The sequence below is a fragment of the Staurois parvus genome, unplaced genomic scaffold, assembly GCF_062004578.1.
Source record: "Staurois parvus isolate SC_StPar_1 unplaced genomic scaffold, SC_StPar_1.0 ptg000405l, whole genome shotgun sequence".
Lineage (NCBI taxonomy): Eukaryota > Metazoa > Chordata > Amphibia > Anura > Ranidae > Staurois > Staurois parvus.
The window spans coordinates 1-20,236 of record NW_028318201.1 but is presented as its reverse complement, the minus strand read 5'-3'; the positions used below and the strand labels follow the sequence as shown (position 1 = coordinate 20,236).

At 45.9% G+C, this 20,236-nt stretch overlaps 1 protein-coding gene across 6 annotated transcripts in view; it reads right to left on the bottom strand.

The window, feature by feature from the left end:
• Positions 1-6,854, bottom strand: part of UBXN6 (UBX domain protein 6) — a 335,037-nt gene extending 328,183 nt beyond the window's left edge. For 4 of the 6 annotated variants that reach the window (XM_089686670.1, XM_089686671.1, XM_089686672.1 and 1 more), the window contains exons 1-2: positions 6,717-6,854; positions 6,500-6,625 (exon numbers count right to left, since the gene is read on the bottom strand). In XM_089686670.1, the coding sequence (XP_089542796.1) occupies positions 6,500-6,582 (83 nt within the window). In that variant the 5' untranslated portion in view covers positions 6,583-6,625; positions 6,717-6,854. Of the gene's footprint in view, positions 1-618; positions 762-6,499; positions 6,626-6,716 lie in introns of those variants that run through there. The other 2 variants (XM_089686675.1, XM_089686676.1) reach the window with 1 other exon arrangement.
• Positions 6,855-20,236: the final 13,382 nt, after the last annotated feature.

Below are 20,236 nucleotides of genomic sequence, written 5' to 3'. Positions count from 1 at the left end.
AGAGTGCAGCTGGGCATGGCATTGCTATGCACGTGACAGCGCGGTTTTAGATTGGCTAGTCCTTCAGTCACGAGTTTGGTGAGAAGGGCTGGGGTCTGATGCCGCGATCGTCGCAGTCCCGTACGACGATCGATGTTCCACTGTGTCCGGAGGACAAAAAATAGAACGGTCCTGCTCATATGAGCTTACTATCTAAAAGATTATACTTCTAATGAACTGTGCTTTCACAGGTTACAGCAGGAAACAAATGGTTAATATGAATCATGTAGTAGGCTTATCTATCCACAAAACAGGCTGCAGATCAAAATATCAATATAAAAATACATACGTGCCAAAATAAAACACCTCTCCAAATCCCCCACACATACATTTCTCATGAGGTTTGTCTGAAAACTGCATTTCAGTCTAAAAGCTTAAGCAAACTATAGCCATGTGCAGATTTGGAAGAGGAGAGCAATTGACATGTGTTAGGATTACAATGCAAAGATAATAAACAAACAATCATTGTACAATAACACACAAACACACCATAGAAGGAAAAAAAATGTGAAACATTTACAGCTGTCACGGTGTAAGGTCAGGTTCAGAGACCAGTTGCTATAGCAGTAAAAGGCTTACCTGGAACCAGCAGGATAGGTACACCAGCGGATCCCCCTGGGAATGACGCAGGCTCACCTGAGGTGCGGGGTCTAAGTATTAACCGGTATTCACCAGAGCTCCTAATGGTGGAGATGGATTGGGCTGCGTGTTAATACCAGGTCGCAGATCTCAGGATCACCCCACCAGGGAATGAGCAGACTGGGAACCAATAGCGGATCAACAGGTTAGGGATCAGACGAAAGCAGAGTCGGTCACAAGCCAAGGGTCGGTCACAAATGGTAGCAGATCAATCGTGGTCAGGAACAAGCCAAAGGTCAGTAGCGGAGGTGTAGACAACAGCAGGAACAGTAGCAGGATATTGGCTGGAAAGGCACAATAATCTGGTACGGAGGAAGTCCAAGGACATGGCTTATATAGGAAGTTCATGGGAGGAGCAAGGAGTTCAAGGTTCAAGAGCAAACAAGGCACAAGGCAGGATTATCCAATAGATGAGGCAAAGTGTTGTCCAGCATCCCAGGTAGCTCAGTGAGTAGAGTTACTGCCTGACACAGTAGAAGTCCCAGGTTCAAGTCCAGGCCCTGACAACAGCCCACATCAAAACACAGCGTGAGTGAGGTCTGGGGCAATTCATCACAATATCTCTTCCTCTCCACTATTAGAGTGTTCATATTGGTGTGGTTCAAACTTGGTTGGAGCCACAACAATTTCTAAAGTAATGAATACACTACTTTTCATGCAATTTGCAGAGATCTGTGTCAGATGTCTTGCAAATCGCACTTTAAATCAGCATGTCCCCCGACTTTTAAATCATGCGATTTCACTGCAAGTCACATGATGTGAACGTAGTATAAGTCGCACAACTTCAAAATCCGTTTTGATGTGACCGGGGTGGCCCCCAGTCACATCGGGTGCAATTTGGCATGTTATTTGCATGCTAGGTGACTTGCAAATTGTAGGCCAAGTCACACCCTATTGTCCACTCTATAGTGGACAATAGGGTCGCACGATTTCAAAATAAGATTGGATGTGAATGGAGCCTATGCTCCATTCACATCCAATCTGATTTTGAAATCGTGCAACTTCACTGTAAGTTGCCCAATTTCCAAATCGGATTAGATGTAACTGTGGTGTTAGCCCCCGGTCACATCGGGTGCAATTTGGCATGCAATCTGCAAGTCGCAGAGCATGCAAATTGTATGCCAAGTTGCATCCAGGGTGCACGATTTCAGGTGCGATTTGGGAATTGAAATTGTACCTGATATCGGATCTAATGAATGTGGATGTGAGTGTCTTAACGTAAGAGATTTGCTGCAGCACAATTTCAAAAGTAGTTCTTGTCTAACTTTTTCTGCATTTTGTAGTGATTTCAAATATAGACTACAATAGAAATCGCAATGCAAAACACAATTGAAAATGCAATAACTCATTGGTAAATCTACAGAAAACACAGTGAAATTGCCAACAAAAAGCACAATTTTAAATCGCATCTAGTGTGAACCAAGCAAGTAATTAAACAAAGGAAATAAATCTTTGAAGGCATGCGGTATCTGCATGCTCGGATAAGGGTCTGTTATGGATTTGGAGGGGGACTCCATGCCATTATTTTATTATTATTATTTTTTTTTAATCCTTTTCTCGCTCTCCCTCAGCTCTTGGCTTGACAAATCCTTCCCAAAAGGGGGTGGAGTGCAAACCAGCATTATCAAATCAATCCTTAGTCTAGGCCCTTATCTCATCCCATTGTTTGACATTCACATAAGGTGCAGCTTTGAAGGTGTTTGAACAGACAAGGCCTCATTCTAATTCACATTCTAATGATCATTTAGACAGAAAGCAAAGATGATGCTGCCACCAGCACATGTATGTTAGGGTAGCCACCCAGGGAGATCATGCAAATTCATTGCCATGGTTGGGATTCAAACCGACAACCCTAGCACTGTGAGGCAGCAGTGCTAACCACTAATCCACGGAGCTGTTGAACACTAATCCCGATCGTATTTCTGTGGTGTGAATAAACCCTAAGTCCCTGGGCAAGGTCTGTGTAACTAGCCAGATATCTCAAATGTGACACAAATATTGTACTATGTTACCAATTCAGATGTATGCTGGTTCTATGTATCCCAATACAAAGGATTGCAATACGAATACAGGCGTACCTCAGTTTACCAACGCCTCGGTTAACGTAATTTTCAGTTTACGAATGAAAATCCGTTGACAATAAATCCTTGGTTTACACAATTGTTAATAATTTTTTTCACAATACAAAGTGTAGGTCGATGCTGATTTTTAAATGCAAATGCCAGCCTTATTTTTTTCTTCACTATAGTTCACAAGCTTATCTATCACTTTCCCCGAAGTTACAGAAAACTTTGTATCTTTTAAAAAACTAAAAGTAAACATTGTTTCCTTTAGAGATATAAACTCAAAGAAAACGTTCTCTTTTAGCTGGGGGAAGTGACAACTGAATTTCTGAGCTATAGTGAAGAAAAAAAAAAAAAGGGAGAATTACATTTAAAAACCAGCGCCATAATAATAAAAAAAAAAAAAAACGGTGTGGGGTCCACCCTCCCATCCACACCAAGCCCTTCGGGTCTGGTATAGATCTTAAGGGGTAACTCCACGCCAAAAAAAAAAAAAAAAAACTGGCGTGGGGTCCCCCCCAAAATTCATACCAGACCCTTATCCCAGCATGCAGCCCCGCAGGTCAGGAAAGGGGGGGGGGGCGGGACAAGCGAGCAACCTCCCCTCCTGAACCATACCAGGCCGCATGCCCTCAACATGGGGGGGTGCTTTGGGGCAGGGGGGCTCCCTCTCCCAAAGCACCTTTTCCCCCCATGTTGATGGGGACAAGGGCCTCTTCCCCACAACCCTGGCAATTGGTTGTGGGGTCTGCGGGCGGGGGGCTTATCAGAATCTAGAAGCCCCCTTTAACAAGATCCCGGCTCCCCCCCTACGTGAATGAGTATGGGGTACATGGTACTGCTACTAATTCACAAAAAAACAGAGTAGTGGAAAAAAAAAAAACAGGACACGGTCCTTGACAAGTAAAAGAAAGTCCCCTGAAGTAAATCCAACGTCAATCACAGTGTAAGGCACCGGCGACCCGACAAAAGAAAAAAAAAAAAAAAGGTTCCGCTTCCAACGATTGCTGCTCAGCCTTCTGCTGTGAGCTTGGGTGACAGTTCTCAAATATGTAAGGAGTGGGGCCACCCGGGGACATCATCCGAGTGACCCCACCCCATGTGACATCATTGATGTCACATGGGGTGGGATCACATGCGTCGGGAGCAGAGCCTTTTTTTTTTCTTTTTTCGGGTTGCCGGTGCCTTACACCGTGATTGATACTGGATCTACTTTGGGGGACATTAGTTTAGATTTTTCTTTTATTAAAGGACTTGTCAAAGACCGTGTCCTCTGTTTCATTACACTACACTTTGGGGATTTTTGTCAATTAGTAGCGGTACCATGTACCCCATACTCATTCACGTGGGGGGGGGGTCACTCGGATCATGTCCCCAGGTGGCCCCACCCCTTACATATTTAAGAACTGTCACCGAAGCTCACAGCAGAAGGCTGAGCAGCAATCGTCAGAAGTGGAATCTTTTTTTTTTGTCGGGTCGCCGGCGCCTTACATTGTAATTGACGTTGGATCTACTTCAGGGGACTTTCTTTTATTAAAGGACTTGTCAAGGACCGTGTCCTGTGTTTTTTTCCACTACTCTTTTTGTTTTTTTTGGGAATTAGTAGCGGTACCATGTACCCCATACTCATTCAAGTAGGGGGGGGAGCTTCCAGATTCTGATAAGCCCCCCGCCCGCAGACCCCCACAACCACCGGCCGGGGTTGTGGGGAAGAGGCCCTTGTCACCATCAACATGGGGACAAGGTGCTTTGGGGGGGAGCCCAAAAGAACCCCCACATGTTGAGAACATGTGGCCTGGTATGGTTCAGGAGGGTGGGGGGGCGCTCGCTCGTCCCCCCCTTTCCTGACCTGCCGGGCTGCATGCTCGGATAAGGGTTTGGCATGGATTTTGGGGGGGACTCCACACCGGTTTTTTTTTAAAATTGTGGCGTGGAGTTACCCCTTAAGATCCATACCAGACCTGAAGGGCTTGGTATGAATGAGAGGGGGGACCCCACGCCATTTTTTAGTTTTTTAATTGCCGACCTTTATTTTTAGATTCAGCTGTCAAAATATAGATTATCTAGACCTTCGAAATATGTAAAATCATTACAGAAATAATTATAAAGGATAAGAAACAAAAACAGAATCAATAGAACTAAGGAAATCAAATTAGAATACATAAAGATATGCCTAAGCCTATGTTTGTTAAACACAGTAGAAGCGATCGCGTTCCGTCTGTCAGAGGACTACACATAGAGATTTACTATTAAACAGCGTCTAAAAAGAAAGCGCCCATGGCAGACAGCTAAAATGTGTTCTGCACATGCGTATTTATATCAGTCCATAGACGCTGGAAAAACGTCTAGTTCTTCACTGTCATGACTTCCTTTAAAAAACTATTTTTTACACATTTAAAATTTTTTTTAAATGTAAGATATTGTTTAAAGTGAAGTCCCGATATTTGGGAAAGCAAATTTCAATGTGAACATGTCTCTGCAGTGATTTTTCGTGGTGTTAGACGTGCTTCTTAGCAAGTCTGCTTATTGAGACTGATTCCTGGATTGTGCCTGGTTAGCAAATTCAATTTCGCGTCTACTTGTTGACGCTTTCTTTAGTAAATGTCTTTGCCGTCTAAAAGTAGACAGTCGCTATTAAAAAGTAGACGTTAGCCCACGGAAATGCGCCTAGGCACATTAGTAAATCAGGGTCAATATGTCTCTCAGCAGATAGCTTAGGGTGTCTACTTTCCGAAAAGGGGTCATTTGGGGGTGTTTGTACTGTCCTGGTACTTTAGCACCTCAAGAAATGTGATAAGCAGTCAGAAAGTAAAAGCTGTGTAAATTCCATTATCTATACCATAGTTTGTAGATGCCATAACTTTCACACACAGCAATTAATATACACTTATTGGAATTTTGTTTACCAAAAACATGTACCAGAATACATTTTGGCCTAAATTTATGACAAAATTTGATCTTTTTTGGATTTTTTCTAAGACAGAAATGAGAAAATATTGTTTGTTTTTCAAAATTTTCGGTCTTTTTATTGTTTATAGTGCAAAAATAAAGTGCACAGGTGATCAAATACCACCAAAAGAAAGCTCTATTTGTGTGAAAAAAAGGATGTAAATTTCATTTATGTACAGTATTGCATGGCAATTGTCAGTTAAACTAGTGCATCGCTACATAGCAAAAAATGGCGCAATTTGCAGTATCTATACCAGTTTGTAGACGCTAGAACTTTCACACAAAGCAATCAATATACACTTATTGTTTTTTTTTGTTTTTACCAAAAACATGTAGCAGAATACATTTTGGCCTAAATGTATAACTAACTTTGAGCTTCCTATATATTTTTTATAGCTGAAATTAAAAAATATAGTTTTTCTTCAATATTTTCAGTTTATTTTGTTTATAGCGCAAAAAATAAAAAAGTGCACAGGTGATCAAATACCACCAAAAGAAAGCTCTATTTGTGTGAAAAAAAGGATGTAAATTTTGTTTGGGTACAGCATTGCATGACCGTGCAATTACCAGTTGAAATAGTACAGTGCCAAACATCCTCAGGAGGGCAAGTGGTTAAATGATTAGGTTTAGCTACACTTGAATGGTTTTTGACAGCAAGAAAGAATATTCTAACCAGATTTTTTTTGTACATTCAACAAATGTACAGCCAGCTTAAACGTATTTTTCTACTCAGACTAGTTCAAGGCACTGAAAAATATGATTGGACCAGTGAAACAAACTGGAGTTGTATTTTAATATATATAGGCTACCTCCTCTGGTCGTTTAACCGGCGGCCAGGTCCTGCTGCCTTGAATTTCATATCAGTTTTAACACCTTGAAACAGCTTTTTCATAATTGCACAGGATACTGGTTGACCAAGATGATCCTAAATTTAGCTGAAAAGGAAACACAAATTCGTTTAAACAAATGAAACATAGGCTGTAGTCCACACCCTATGCATATTATTGGTAGTAAACGCTGGGTTACCTGTCTACAAAATAAATCGCAATATTCACGACTGAAGATAACAGCAACACACGGAAGTCTATAAGGAAGTTCCGTTCACAGAGCAGTAGTCAGAGGACAACAACGAGACTGACAGGGCTGAGACCCAATTGGTGTGGTGGAGGTTGTACTTCCGGTTAGGAGACCTTACCGCTGTAGTGTGGAGAGAAGAGTGTTGGTTGCTAATTGAACGAAATATGCCGGTTACTTTTAAGCCGGGGGACTTGGTGTTCGCCAAGATGAAGGGCTATCCTCACTGGCCGGCACGGGTTAGGTTCAATTTACATGCTAGGGGTTAAGGAAATCTGAGCAATAACGCGGTCAGGTCAGGGACGGCCTAAAAAGACCGCGGGTTTAGCTCTTGGGGGTGGGTGCCTGAGTATTGATGTATAACTTGTCCGGTTTAGGTATTCTTAAATGCTGGTTTAGTTATATTATAAATCCCAATAACTAGTGAGAGGCTGTAGTGCTTGCAGTGTGTGCATATTTAAGTGGTTGATTCAGAAAAGGGTGAACGGTGTAAAACTAAATTTATATAGCTGCATATCCCGTCCTTGCATTTTTTAGTTTATGATTAATGGTTTTTACTTGCAGCTTTTTTTATTTTAGATTGATGATATCAGAGATGGAGCAGTGAAACCGCCTCCAAACAAGTATTCTATATTTTTTTATGGGACCCATGAAACGTAAGTTAATTGAATAAGAATTGCTTTAGAATGCATAAAAAAAATCTATATGTCTCACTATTTGCATTACTAGTTCTCTTACTATGTATGTCTGTGTGTAGTATTAGACTAATATTGCTTGAAAGAATTCCAGGTATGGGTATTTTGTACATAGTTACATTGGTCCCAGCTTGGGATGAGCTCTGGTGTGTCCAAAACTTTCCTGAGCTATCCAGCTGCATGTATGCAAGCGATGTGTATATGTGCGAGGCTGGTAATACCTCCAATGTGTATGATTGACAGCTTTGATATCTTCTTGGCGGGATGGCTCAGATGGGTTTGGACTTGTGTCTGGACATGCCCAAGCTCATCACTGGTGATGTTTCACTCTCCATCTTGTCCAAGCAAGTGGAGACCGTAGGACTAGCCGTGTCTACTTCAGTGATCTCCAGCTTTCAGGGGCAATCACAGATCTGTGATATACATAGCTACACTGGTTTGAGCTGTATTTGGTTTACTTACTGAAGTGCTGTGCTTATTTTATCATTTTGAGATCTCTAATCCAAGATATGAACATCTTGAGTATTGCATTAAAATTGGCAAGATCCCCTCAGTAACTTTTTCTTCCAGCAGAGATTCATATTGCAAGTTTGTATGTCTCACATTCTCCACATCACAACTCCCCACCCTTACCCCACAATTCCTTCTTTACCTCCATGACCTCAGTCCCCCCACCCTTTATATCAAAGCCCCCTTTCATAGCAATGCCCTCGGCTCCCTTCACATCAACGGGTGGATAGGAACCATAGAACCACTGAAAGAAGTGCATGTCAGTCTTAGAGCACACAGTCCTCTCTGCCTTTCTTCTGCTTCTGTCACTTAGGGATTGTGGTGTAACTGAGCCCTGTGTTTCTCAAAAATAGTGCAGTGCTGACAAAAAGATATATGTATAAAAATAGTGCTAAAAATATACGGTGCTCCAGTAAATGAATAATAAAACAATAAACGTGCATATAGTGCCCAAAGCATTGTGACCTGTTCATCAGTGAAATATGAATGTACGCATTCCAGTGCGAGCAATGCAGTATGTTGTAATTTATTTTTGTTATTAGTGTTTCCCACGTAGCCACTGCACATAAACAGCCGGGTGGGAAAACAAGTGCCATTCAGGACTTGCCCATATTTCCTTCCACTCCTTGGACTCTCGGACACAGCGGATCACTGATCAGGAGATCCGGCTCTTCTGATCATGTGATGGCTGTGTCCAATCACTGCCATCACACCGTGCAAACAGAGGCACGTTTCTTTGTATCGGCTCGTCTTCTCATACAGAGAGCCCAGTGAGGAGGGTTCAGAGCTGATCTGTGTGTAACTGCTGATTTTACTGTGCAGTTAAACACAGATTACACACAGTGCAGCCATCTGTAACTAGTGAATTATGCACCATCTTTTACAGTGTCCAAGTGCCCATCAACATCTGTCACTGTACAAAATCTGCAATAGTGTTCCATTGCTGCATCAACTTCTGTTGGTGTCCTCAGTGGACTGTCAACATCTGGCACAATGTCCCAGGGCACAGTATCCTCTGCAATAGTGTCCCAGTAGACCATCAACATCTGCTGGTACCCCAAAGAACCATCAACATCTGCAATAGTATTCTAGCACACATCAACATATGTCAGTGCAAGTGGGTTCAAATTGATTCATAGGTGGAAGTGGTCCCAACAAAGAGATTCAGGTGATCTGAGGAGGAGCAGGCAACCACCAGCAGCACTGTACTTCCCAGTAAACTGGTGAACGCTAGCAGTGCAGTACACTCAGATGATAGGCCAGGTACTAGTAGTGGGGTGTCATGTCTACCACAAACAGGGCCCATACCACATGTGGTATCACCATACTTGGGAGGAGTAGCAGAATGTGTTTTGAGGTGTAATTCTAAGTATGCCTAAGCTGTGTGTTTAGAAATTGACAACTTTTTCATTTTCTTTACACATTTTTCAAAAACGTGGCAAAAATGAGATGTTCAAAAGACTCATAGAAAATACAAAATACATTGGGGTGTTTGGTTTCCAAAATGTGGCCACCTTCTGAGTGTTTCTGCTGTCTGTAGATGTGGTATCTCCATACACTAGAGGAATAGTAGAATGTGTTTTGGGGTGTAGTTCTTAGTGTAACCATGCTGTGCATTAGAAATATTTATTGCTTTCCAAAATGTGGTAATTTTGTAGGTGATTCCATTGTCCTGGTGCTCCAGGGCCTTCAAAAATATGATAAGTAGTCAGGAAATGCATAATTTATGCTTGGATTTTGGACCTCTTTGTGTGGCTAGGCTGTGAAAAAACAAAAAAGAGAGAGAGAGATTCCACGCAAGTGGATCGAGGGAATGGGCTGCTGCTATTACCTACCACAATCCTATAAAGGATGTGTACAAACAAAAACAAGATGGTGTAGCTCTACCCCTAAGACCTTGTACCAATGCAATGTGAAGCAAGTGTATACACTCGCACTATAGTGCACCTCCCCCTAAACATACAATATCCCTTATACAAACAACTGTGCCATAATATACCTTCCTTTTCTTAAGTCAATCAATAATAAATATATGTGGTCCACTCTAACATAAATAATTCTGTGAATTACATTTAAAATATATAATGTATAATCAATTAAATTCCACAAAAATGTCTCTAGATCTTGTGCTCTCTGTTCATTCTGACATCCACTCTCTGTGTTATAGTGAACTGGTTCTGTTCATCAACAATAGTGAGGATAGTTAGTGCTCATACATGCTCCCCCTTTTCCACCGCAAAAAAAAAAAACAAACAAGAACTGAATTCTTCAGAGAAGGGACCGGGTTTGTCAAAGTAAGCACTACATCGTCGGTGAACAGTTTGATTTTATGTGTGTAGCCATCTATGGTAATACCAGTTATATGGCTATCACTTTTAAAGGTTTCTGCTACGGGAGATCAAGTGGGATTTGTTTCACCATGCGAGTAAATTTAAGTGGTGATAAAGGATAACCCTGGTGGGTTCCATTTGTGATGTAGAATCTGTCTGACATAGCATAAGATATATAAACACTTGCCGACGGATTTGTATATAATACAGAATGCAAAATCAAAGCATAGGACAACAAAAGCGTATGATGTAAAGAGGTTTCCGAGATGTTACCCGAATGCATTTTGTTGAGTTTAATGGTAGAAAGAAAGTGGCGTGTTTGCATAGCCCTCCATAAATTTAGAGGGGGAGAAAGCATCCCTCAGATCTCAGAAATGGAGCGCCATCTGTTGCCCGTCAAAAAGTCCTGGATGCGGAATTGATTGGTGGATAGAAAAGCCAATAGAAATAGGCCAATTGAAGACTAAAGAAAACAATTGTTGGCACACCTTACAATGCCTTTATGCCTTCAAAACATCCTTACAGTGTTCTGTTAAATCTTCCATATTCAAGTTGTGTGTGTCTCTGACTCACTGCAAGTCAAAAAAACATTTTTATAAGCCTATTTACATCATAACCAGGCACCTGCCCTATCTCTCTTGCAATATCTTTAATCTCATGTGGCTTTGTTTTGTGATCAATTGGACTACGCTTAAATTTTCAGTGTTCAATACAGTGGTTGTAGTGGTAGTAGCTGCTGGTATGCTTGTGTTTGTATTTAAATCATCCCATGGATATGTTTGCTTATTTGCTTTGATTCTTTGCTATCAAACTTAATTTTTTGATGTTTGTAATTTTGATTTTTCTGCCAATTTGTCAAAAGCAATGTTAGCAGCATGTTTACATTCCTCCAGCTGTTTCTCAACAACTTGTATTTTTACTGACAATTCCTCATTTCCCTAGCTTAAATCATCACATAATTTGGCTTTCTCAATCAGTGCCTGTGACGTGACGGAAGTCACTTTGGGTGGGGGGCCCATGGAACCCAGCTCACTTTGGAGAGGTGGGGAGACCCCTGTCTCAACTCCCCATATCCCTATTATGTGTAAATCACCCTGTGCCTGTTAGGGATACAGGGTGATATGTCCTAATATTGTGTGGGTTTTGTCTCAGACTGTGTAAACATGTTTAGGAGATAGGTGGGGGCTGTTGATTGTTTAATGTTATGTGGCTGCATCCCATTGTTCTGTTGTTTGGCTTTGGAGCAAACTATTATGGGATGTATGTGTTTGTGTCTCCCTCCTGATGGGACTGTCTGCTGGTGTGAAGTTTTTATACCTGCAGACAGTCTCATGTTACTAAATGTAGATTGCCCTCCCTGTGTCATTATGCAGGGAGAGGGGATTGTCCCCTAAGTGTATGTATCTTGTATCTGTGTTCAAATAAAGAGTTCCATGTTCAGACAGACTGCTGTCGTCTAGTCTTGTATGGTCGGCTGTGGTGTCTGTTGTCAGTGTTCAGACGCGGAAGCGGTATTCTAACGGAAGTACTCAAGCGCAGTCTGGGTTGGTTCCGTTACACCCAGCATTAGCAGTTTATGCCACACATCACTCACTCTTCTAACCACCTGAAGATCAAGCCTTTTCTGACACTTTTTTTTGTTCACATGAAAACAAATCAGTTTTTTTTGCGAGGAAATTAATTTAAACCCCCCAAACATTGTTTTTTTTTTTTTTTTTTTTAAAGCAAACACCCTAGTGAATAAAATGGTGGGTGCTGTAATTTTTATGTCATAGTATTTGACAAGCAATTTTTCAAACGCAATAAAAAAAAAACACTTTTTTTTACTTTTAATTCACAAAAACACAATATATTGACCAATTTGGTAACATTTAAAAGATGATGGTATGCCGAGTAAGTAGATACCAAATATGCTTTAAAATTGCGCATGCTCCCATGAGGAGGAGTAGCTGTATGGGAGAGAGATCCCAGGAGAGATAGGAGACGGTGAGCCGGAAGGGTGATATCTATCTTCTCACACAATCTAATCGGTGAGCTAATACCTATGAAGCCTGGTATAGACTATCAAAGAGAGGAGTTATCTAAAGGAGGAGGATTAGCTGCATGGGAGAGAGATCCCAGGAGGATACGAGACGTGGAGCAGGCTGAGAGATACCCACTACACCTCACACTATGCAATATATGTTCCTATTGGTGAACAAAAGCGCAATAAGCCTGTCAGGCTTTTAAGGAGGTGAGCGTACATCTGAATTATATTTAAGAAGTCATCTATATTCATATTTTTTTTTACCTTAATCACTGGGAGTATCACCATCACTGCACAGAGACTTGTGTCATTTGGTGAAATGCTCGTAGCGTCCGATTTCTTAGGCTATAGAGATGATTGGCACCATTCTGGTCTCCAATCAGCTCTATGGTCAGCTGGCAGAAAGACCGGCTGCGTTCTCAGGTTCCCCCGAGGGCACGGGACTGCCCGAGACAGCCGTGGAAGGCAGCGGGGGAGGGGGGTATCATCTCCCGCAGCTTGTAAAAGCAATCCTGCAGCTAATTAGCCACTAGGACATGAAAGCCGATCGCCGGCTGAAAAAAGATACCAGGATGATGCCTGCAGCTGTAGGCATCATCCTGGTATAACCATTCAAAATCCAGTCATGTACCAGTACGTCGCTGATCCTTGTTGTTTATATATGCTATGTTCTTCTTGTTTTATTTTGTATGCAGCCTGTGGGCTGAATGGGGAAAAAAAAGAAATCTCTGCCAGAAAAAGTGTGTGGTATCCCCACCATTAGAATATACCACCCTGCATTCACCCACTTCTAATGGTAGGCACATATTAGGTCACACTTTGCCAAATGCGCCAGTTCCAAGATTGTACAAATGTCTAAATAGTGGCACACTTTAATAAAAATTGTCCACGTATAAGTGGTACCCCATATGGAAAAAGGATGACACCAAGTCCCAAACTATCTTGTTACTTCTCCCCATGTAGTCTGGGCATCTGGGTGGCTCCATGTGACTATCTTTTCCCTCGTAAATCCAGAACTTCTATGTATAGCCTGTTGCCCTCTCACAGGTCTTCTACATCTTGATCCCATATCTGGCACTCTTGCTGGGGAGAAATTGTTTGAATGCAAGGCGGCCAGAAAAATTAATGAGGGACTCCTCAACGCAGGTTTTTTGCTGGGGAGTATACACCTCTGCAAATTTTTGGTTAAGGTGGTTTACGAGGGGCTGAATTTTGTGGAGGCGGTCAAATTCAGGACGACAGAGTGTATTGTCGTTGGAATGCATAAAACACACTATACTCTCATATTTATGCCTGGCCATAGCAGCAGAAAACACGGGCATATGATGAATCGGGTCTGTGGACCAATCCAACCGCAATTCATTTTTCCCCTTTTTCGTCTTTCAGGCCAGCACCTTGAGAGACCTCCGCTCCTCCCCATCTGAGGAAACACTTCCACCCTAAAATAAAAAGATCTCCACTCCCCTCCGACCTCAGTTCAGGTGTTTCCTCCGGTGGGGAGACACGAGGAGGCACAAGGTGCTGTCGCACAGACGGCAGGGGAGCCGAGGGCCGGATAGCCAGCTGAGAGGCTTGGTGAAGGCCGGAGTGTCCAGCTGCGTATCCTCCCTGGGCGGGCTGCGGTGCAGTGGGCGCGCACCCCGGGAGACGGGGGTTGGCACGTACCTGCTTTTTGCCCCCCGACCCCTTCCGGCGAGTCGGGGTGGCCGTGGTGAGATCTGGAGAGGATCGGGGTGGAGTCCCGCTCTTTCCCATGCTGGCGGTCAGGTGACTTTGCCGGGCCGGACGTCGGGGGATGGCGGTTTCCGGCGGAAGGAGCGGGGCTTCGCCCAGGGCTGCGACTTCCGCTTCCGGTCGCGACCCTCACACCACGGCGGCGCGAAATTTGAAAGGTGGTGCGGTGCACAGCTGCCTGGGGGACAGGCCAGCACCGGGTGACCACCCTCTTAGCGGGATATCGGGGGCACGGGGACCAGGAGATGCCAGCACCAGCCAGTTACAGGTAAGGTGCCTCAGAGGAGACCTCCCCTACCTGTTGGCCCCTAGCTCCAGGGGTATTCCCGGACCCATGGGTGGTGAGGGTGTTTTAAAGGGTAGAGCAGGGGGTCTGCGGTGGGAGCAGGTCTTTAGGCTCTGCCGGGAAGGAGGAGGGGGGGGTGGCTTGGTGTGAGGTCAGGTGTTGTCAGGCTTCCCTCCTGCCCCTGTTTTTTTATGTTTTTCAGGGCAAGGCTCGGGCTAAGCTCAAACACCAGGAGCCTAAACAGAGATGCCCATCCTGCAAGGAAATGTTAAAGGAATCTTGGAGGAAGGTTCTTTGTGGCCCTTGTATAGAGGGGTTAGTGAGGGAGGAGAGGCCTGAACAGGGTGACTTGGCCAGGTCAGTGAAGGAGTTGGCTAGTACCTTCGACTCCTTCAAATCCCTTATGGAAAGATTTGCCGTTCCCCAACCTACACCTGCCCCCCCCCCCCCGGTAGCCTCAGTAAGTCGGAGCAGGGAACCCCTCGTAATAGAAGAGGAGGATGGGCCATTGGGGGATTCCCAGTCTGAAGAGGGATCTGCAGGGGAAGGTCCCTCGGAGGAAGGCAGGGGTCCCTCCCGGTACAAATTGACCCTAGAGGAGGTAGATGAGCTCCTGGGGGCTATATACGAGACCCTGGACATTAAGGAGGAGGTTAAAACTTTATCTCTCCATGACCAAATGTATCAGGGGTTGGGGGAGCAAAAGCACAGAATATTTCCTGTGCATGACATTTTGGTGGAGACTATTAGGAAGGAGTGGCAGGATCCGGAAAGGAAGCCGTTCTTCTCCAAGGCGTTGAGAAGGAGGTTTCCATTTAGTGAGGACCCAGAGGCTGTATGGAATAAGAGCCCTAAGCTAGACACGGCTTTATCTCAAACAACTAGGAGGACGGATCTAGCGTTTGAGGACATGGGGGTCTTACCGGATCTGTTAGGAGGGCGGAGTCTCTCCTTAGGAAGGCCTGGGATTCGACCCTGTACAACCTGAAGCCGGCCATGGCAATGACAGTAGTGGCCAGAAACTTAGAATACTGGCTTACACAATTGCAGGCCCATATTGTGGCAGACTTTCCCAAGGAAAAGATCTTGGCCTCTTTTGAGACCCTTTTGCAAGGGGTGGGATATATCGCGGATGCTTCTGCAGAGTCAGTGAGGCTGGGAGCTAGGTCAGCTGCCCTGACCAATTCAGCTAGAAGGGCGCTGTGGTTAAAGACGTGGCAGGGGGACATCACTTCGAAGGTGAGATTGTGCGGCATCCCCCTCACAGGAGATTGCCTGTTCGGCCTGGGATTGGAGGAATTGTTGGACCGGACGGCTGACAGGAAGAAATCCTTCCCCCTCAAGAGGAAGTTGCAGGAGGGAGGGACACGAAAGGCCCGCCCAGCAAAGAGACTGAACCTGAGGCCAGTTGGTCAGAGTAGGTCTTTAGGGCAGAGAGGCGGGGGGGCGATTTTTCGCCCTCCTGAGCAGACCCAGAAGCCGCGGTGACTCGGTTCCTCCTGTGGGAGGGAGATTGGCGGCCTTCCTCCCAAAGTGGGAAGCCGTGGACGCCAGCCCCTTCATTTTGGACATCATAAGAAGGGGTTATCGGTTGGCGTTTTCAGGGCCACCACCCGAGAAGTTCCTTGTGACGACCCGTACAAGGGATCCGGCGAAGGCCGCTGCCCTGATGGGCGCTTTGGAGAATCTAGTGGACCGAAGGGTCATCACCAAAGTCCCGGAAAGGGAGCAGGGGAAGGGGGTTTATTCCCATGTGTTCTTGGTTCAAAAGCAGTCTGATTTTGAACCTGAAATCCCTAAACAGGTCAGTGTGCTACCGGAGATTCCGCATGGACTCCATCTTTACAGTCAGGTCCCTAATCCCGCCAGGTGCTTTCATGGCGTCCATAGATTTTGAAGGACGCCTATCTGCATGTGCCCATTGCGGAACCTTCTCAGCGGTTCCTCAAGTTGGCAGTAGGGGGAGAGGGAGGAATTCGACATTGGCAGTTCAGGGCTCTTCCATTCGGGCTTTCCTCCTCGCCAAGGATATTTACCAAGGTTTTGACAGAGGCACTGATTCCTATTTGCATGAAGGGGATTTCAGTAATAGCCTTTCTGGACGACCTGCTGCTCTTCGCAGATTCAGAGGCTCACCTTCGGTAGAATCTGGATATAGTGAGGGGCCATCTAGAAAACCTAGGGTGGATTTTGAATCTAGAGAAGTCCTGTCTGGTGCCTTCTCAGAGAGTGATTTACTTAGGATACACTCTGGATTCAGTAAGTCAGAAGGCCAGCCTGACTGCGGAGAAGGTTACCAAGTTAGAGGCAGGGATCAGATTGGTGCAGGGGAGCAGGTCAATAACAATAAGGCAGGCCATGTCAGTACTGGGATTATTAACAGCTTCCATTCCAGCAGTACAGTGGGCAGGCTTGCATATGCGTCCCCTCCAGCTGTGGGTCCTGAGAATTTGGGACAGGATGGCTCATTCCTTAGAAGACCAGGTCCTGGTTCCCCCCCAGTGTGAAGAGGTCTCTGTGGTGGTGGAGGAGGTCGTTCAGCATAGCCCAGGGGCTGTTGTGGTGCTTTCCGGTGTCCAGGGAGGTCACGACAGATGCCAGCTCCAAGGCATGGGGAGCCCACCTGGGAGGCTTAGTTGCTCAGGGGGAATGGTCCCTAGCGCAGAAAGGCGAGTCCTCAAATTGGAGGGAGTTGAGGGCAGTGGGGAAGGCTCTTCACGCTTTTCAAATGAGGGTCAGGGGCCAGCACGTGCGAGTCCTGACTGACAATGCCACGGCAGTGGCTTATATAAACAGGCAGGGAGGAACAAGGAGCAGGGCCCTCGGAGCCCTAGCAGCAACGCTGTTGCCCAGGCAGAGGTCAACTTTGCATCCCTGTCTGCGGTACACTTAAAAGGGGAGCTAAACCTGAAGGCAGATTTCCTGAGCAGGAGACGGCTCAGGGAGTCAGAATGGGCTTTGAACCCCGAGGTCTTTCAGGAGATTGTGCAGAGGTGGGGATCCCCGGATGTAGATCTTTTTGCCTCGGGGAGGAACAACAAGGTCCTGAACTTCTTCTCCCTATCCCGCGGGGATGGGTCAAGAGCGGTGGACGCGTTGGGTTAGAGGTGGGATTACCAGCTGTGTTACACTTTCCCCCCGGTTCCCTTGCTCCCCCTGGTTCTAAGAAAGTTCAGGACAGAAGAGACCTCGTTAATCCTGATAGCTCCCTTCTGGCCGCGGCGGGCGTGGTTCGCGACCCTAAGAAGTTTAGCCTCTCGTCCACCCTGGGGGTTGCCACCAAGGGAAGATTTGTTGACGCAGGGGCCTGTCATTTGCCCCAGCGTGGGAAGATTGAGGTTAACGGCCTGGTTTCTGAGCGGCAGCTCCTCTTAGAGAAGGGGTTTTCGCCCAGGGTAGTGGCAACATTACTGCCAGTAGGAAGGAGGAGACCCAGGCCATTTATGGTAGGGTCTGGGGTTGCTTTAGAGCTTGGTGCGACCAGGCGTCGGTAGCAACCCATAGTTTAGTTTCTGTGTTAGAATTCCTGCAGGCGGGGGCGGACAAGGGGTTTTCTGTCAGCACGCTCAAGGGCCAGGTCTCGGCGTGTTCCTAGAGACACCCTTGGCCAGGGAAACGTTGGTGGTTAGATTTTTTAAAGCTCTGGTGAGACAGAGGCCTCCGAAGGCCGGACCGTTTCCGATGTGGGATTTGGCCAAGGTGCTCAGAGTGATGACTAGGGCTCTGTTCGAGCCCCTGGAGTCCTGCCCGATTAGTGAACTTACCATTAAGACAGCCTTTTTGGTGGCAGTTACCACGGCAAGGAGGGTATGTGAACTAGAGGCCTCATCGATCAGAACACCTTATCTCCGTATTTTTTCGGATAGAATAGTCTTCAGGACGGACCCATCCTTCATTCCGAAGGTGGCCCAGAGATTCCAGAGGGAGCAGGACATAGTTTTTCCCTCGTTTTTTTCCTGACCCGGTTGGGGAAGATCAGGAAAGACTTCATTTTTTGGATGTAAGAAGGTGCGTACTCCTGTATCTAGAGAGGACTAAGGAGTTTAGGAGCACCGAATCCTTTTTTGTTTTTTTAACGGGGGCTAGAAGAGGCAAGAAGGCGTTTAGAAGAACGCTGGCCAGTTGGTTGCGGCTGGCAATTGCAGGGGCGTACCTGGCTGAGAGCCTGGAAGCCCCAGAGGGTATCGGGGCGCATTCCACCCGAGCAGTAGCAACTACCCAGGCAGAGCTAGCAGGGGCTTCCCCAGGGCAGATCTGCAGAGCAGCAACCTGGTCCAGCTATGACACATTTGCCAAGCATTACAGACTGGACCTGCTCTCGGTGCAGGAGCAGGCCTTTGGTCGTAAGGTCTTGCAAGCAGTTAGTCTGCCCAAAGGGTGAGTACTCGCTTATCCTCTCAAGGTGCTGGCCTGAAAGATGAAAGGGGAAAAATCAAGTTACACTTACGGTAACGTCTTTTCCAGGAGTCTTTCAGGCCAGCACCGGTTTCCCACCCAGTGTTGATATTGGTTATGTGAGGATGGCTTATTACGGTTATGTTGTCTCGCGTTGTGTCTCCCCAGGTGACCGGAGGATGCTTTGAGAACTGAGGTCGGAGCGGAGTGGAGATCTTTTATTTTAGGGTGGAGGTGTTTCCTCAGATGGGGAGGAGCCGAGGTCTCTCAAAGTGCTGGCCTGAAAGACTCCTGGAAAAGACTTGACTAAGTGTAACTTGATATTTTTTTTTTTTTTTTTTAGTAATGCCCATGTTGAGGGTTAGGCACAAAAAAAAAAGTAAATTCGGAAACCGTAATGGGTTTCCATGCAAATGGTCTGGGAAGGTTTGAATTTGGGTTGGCGGCAATAAATTGTTGTGCATATAAATATCTTTGATCCACAATCCATGCATACAGATTTTCCGTGAAAACCGCTCCAAAAAAATTCAAGGGGATTAAATTTGCTGTTTCCACCTGAATTCCAGGTTGGGCAGTGGATGGGGAAAGTACGGGTGCTGAAGAATTTGGGCGCTGCCAATCGGGATTTGCAATCACATCCGAAAGGATACTAGGGGCTCTACGTGCCTGTGTGCGAATTCTTGGTGGTTGCTGGACAATACTTGTGCTCGCCACCGCACCAGCTTGTACTGCCCTTATGGGACTCGCCTCGTCACCAAATGATACTGTAGTGCTGGTATTATTATTTATTATTACTCAGGATTTATATAGCGGCAACAGTTTGCTCAGCGCTTTACAAAACAGCAACAATACAGTTCAATACAAGAGGGTTAAGAGGGCCCTGCTCCTTGGAGCTTACAATCGAACAGGCATGTGAAAGACCAGTATATACTAGGTCGCTGGTGCTCGCCAGTTCACCAAAAGGTAGCGCGGCACTAGTACTGGCATTCTGCTGCATATGAGAGTCATCAAAATTTACTGACAAGTGCTAGCAGAGATCAGGCCTGGTTCTGCGAACACTACAGTTTTGTGTGCAATGTATCAACCTCTGCACCCAAACACACACACACCTGCACCCAAACACACACGTGCACCCCCCCACACACAAAAGCCTCTGCACCCCCCCCCCCCCACACACACACACCTTTGCACCCCTGCACACACCACACACCTTTGTGCATCCCCGCTCACACACACACCTGCACCCCCACACACTCACCTCTGCACCCCCGCTCACATATCTTTGCACCCCTGCTTACACACACTTCTGCACCTACACCCCTCTTCACCCCCACACACACACTTCTGCACCCCCCCCCACACACACGCTTCTGCACCCCCCCCCCCACACACACACACGCGCACACACATACTCACCTGCATCCCAGTTCACACACTCACTGTCAGGGATCGCCACGATCCCCGCCGCGATGGTCCCGGCGCAGGCGCAGTATGCC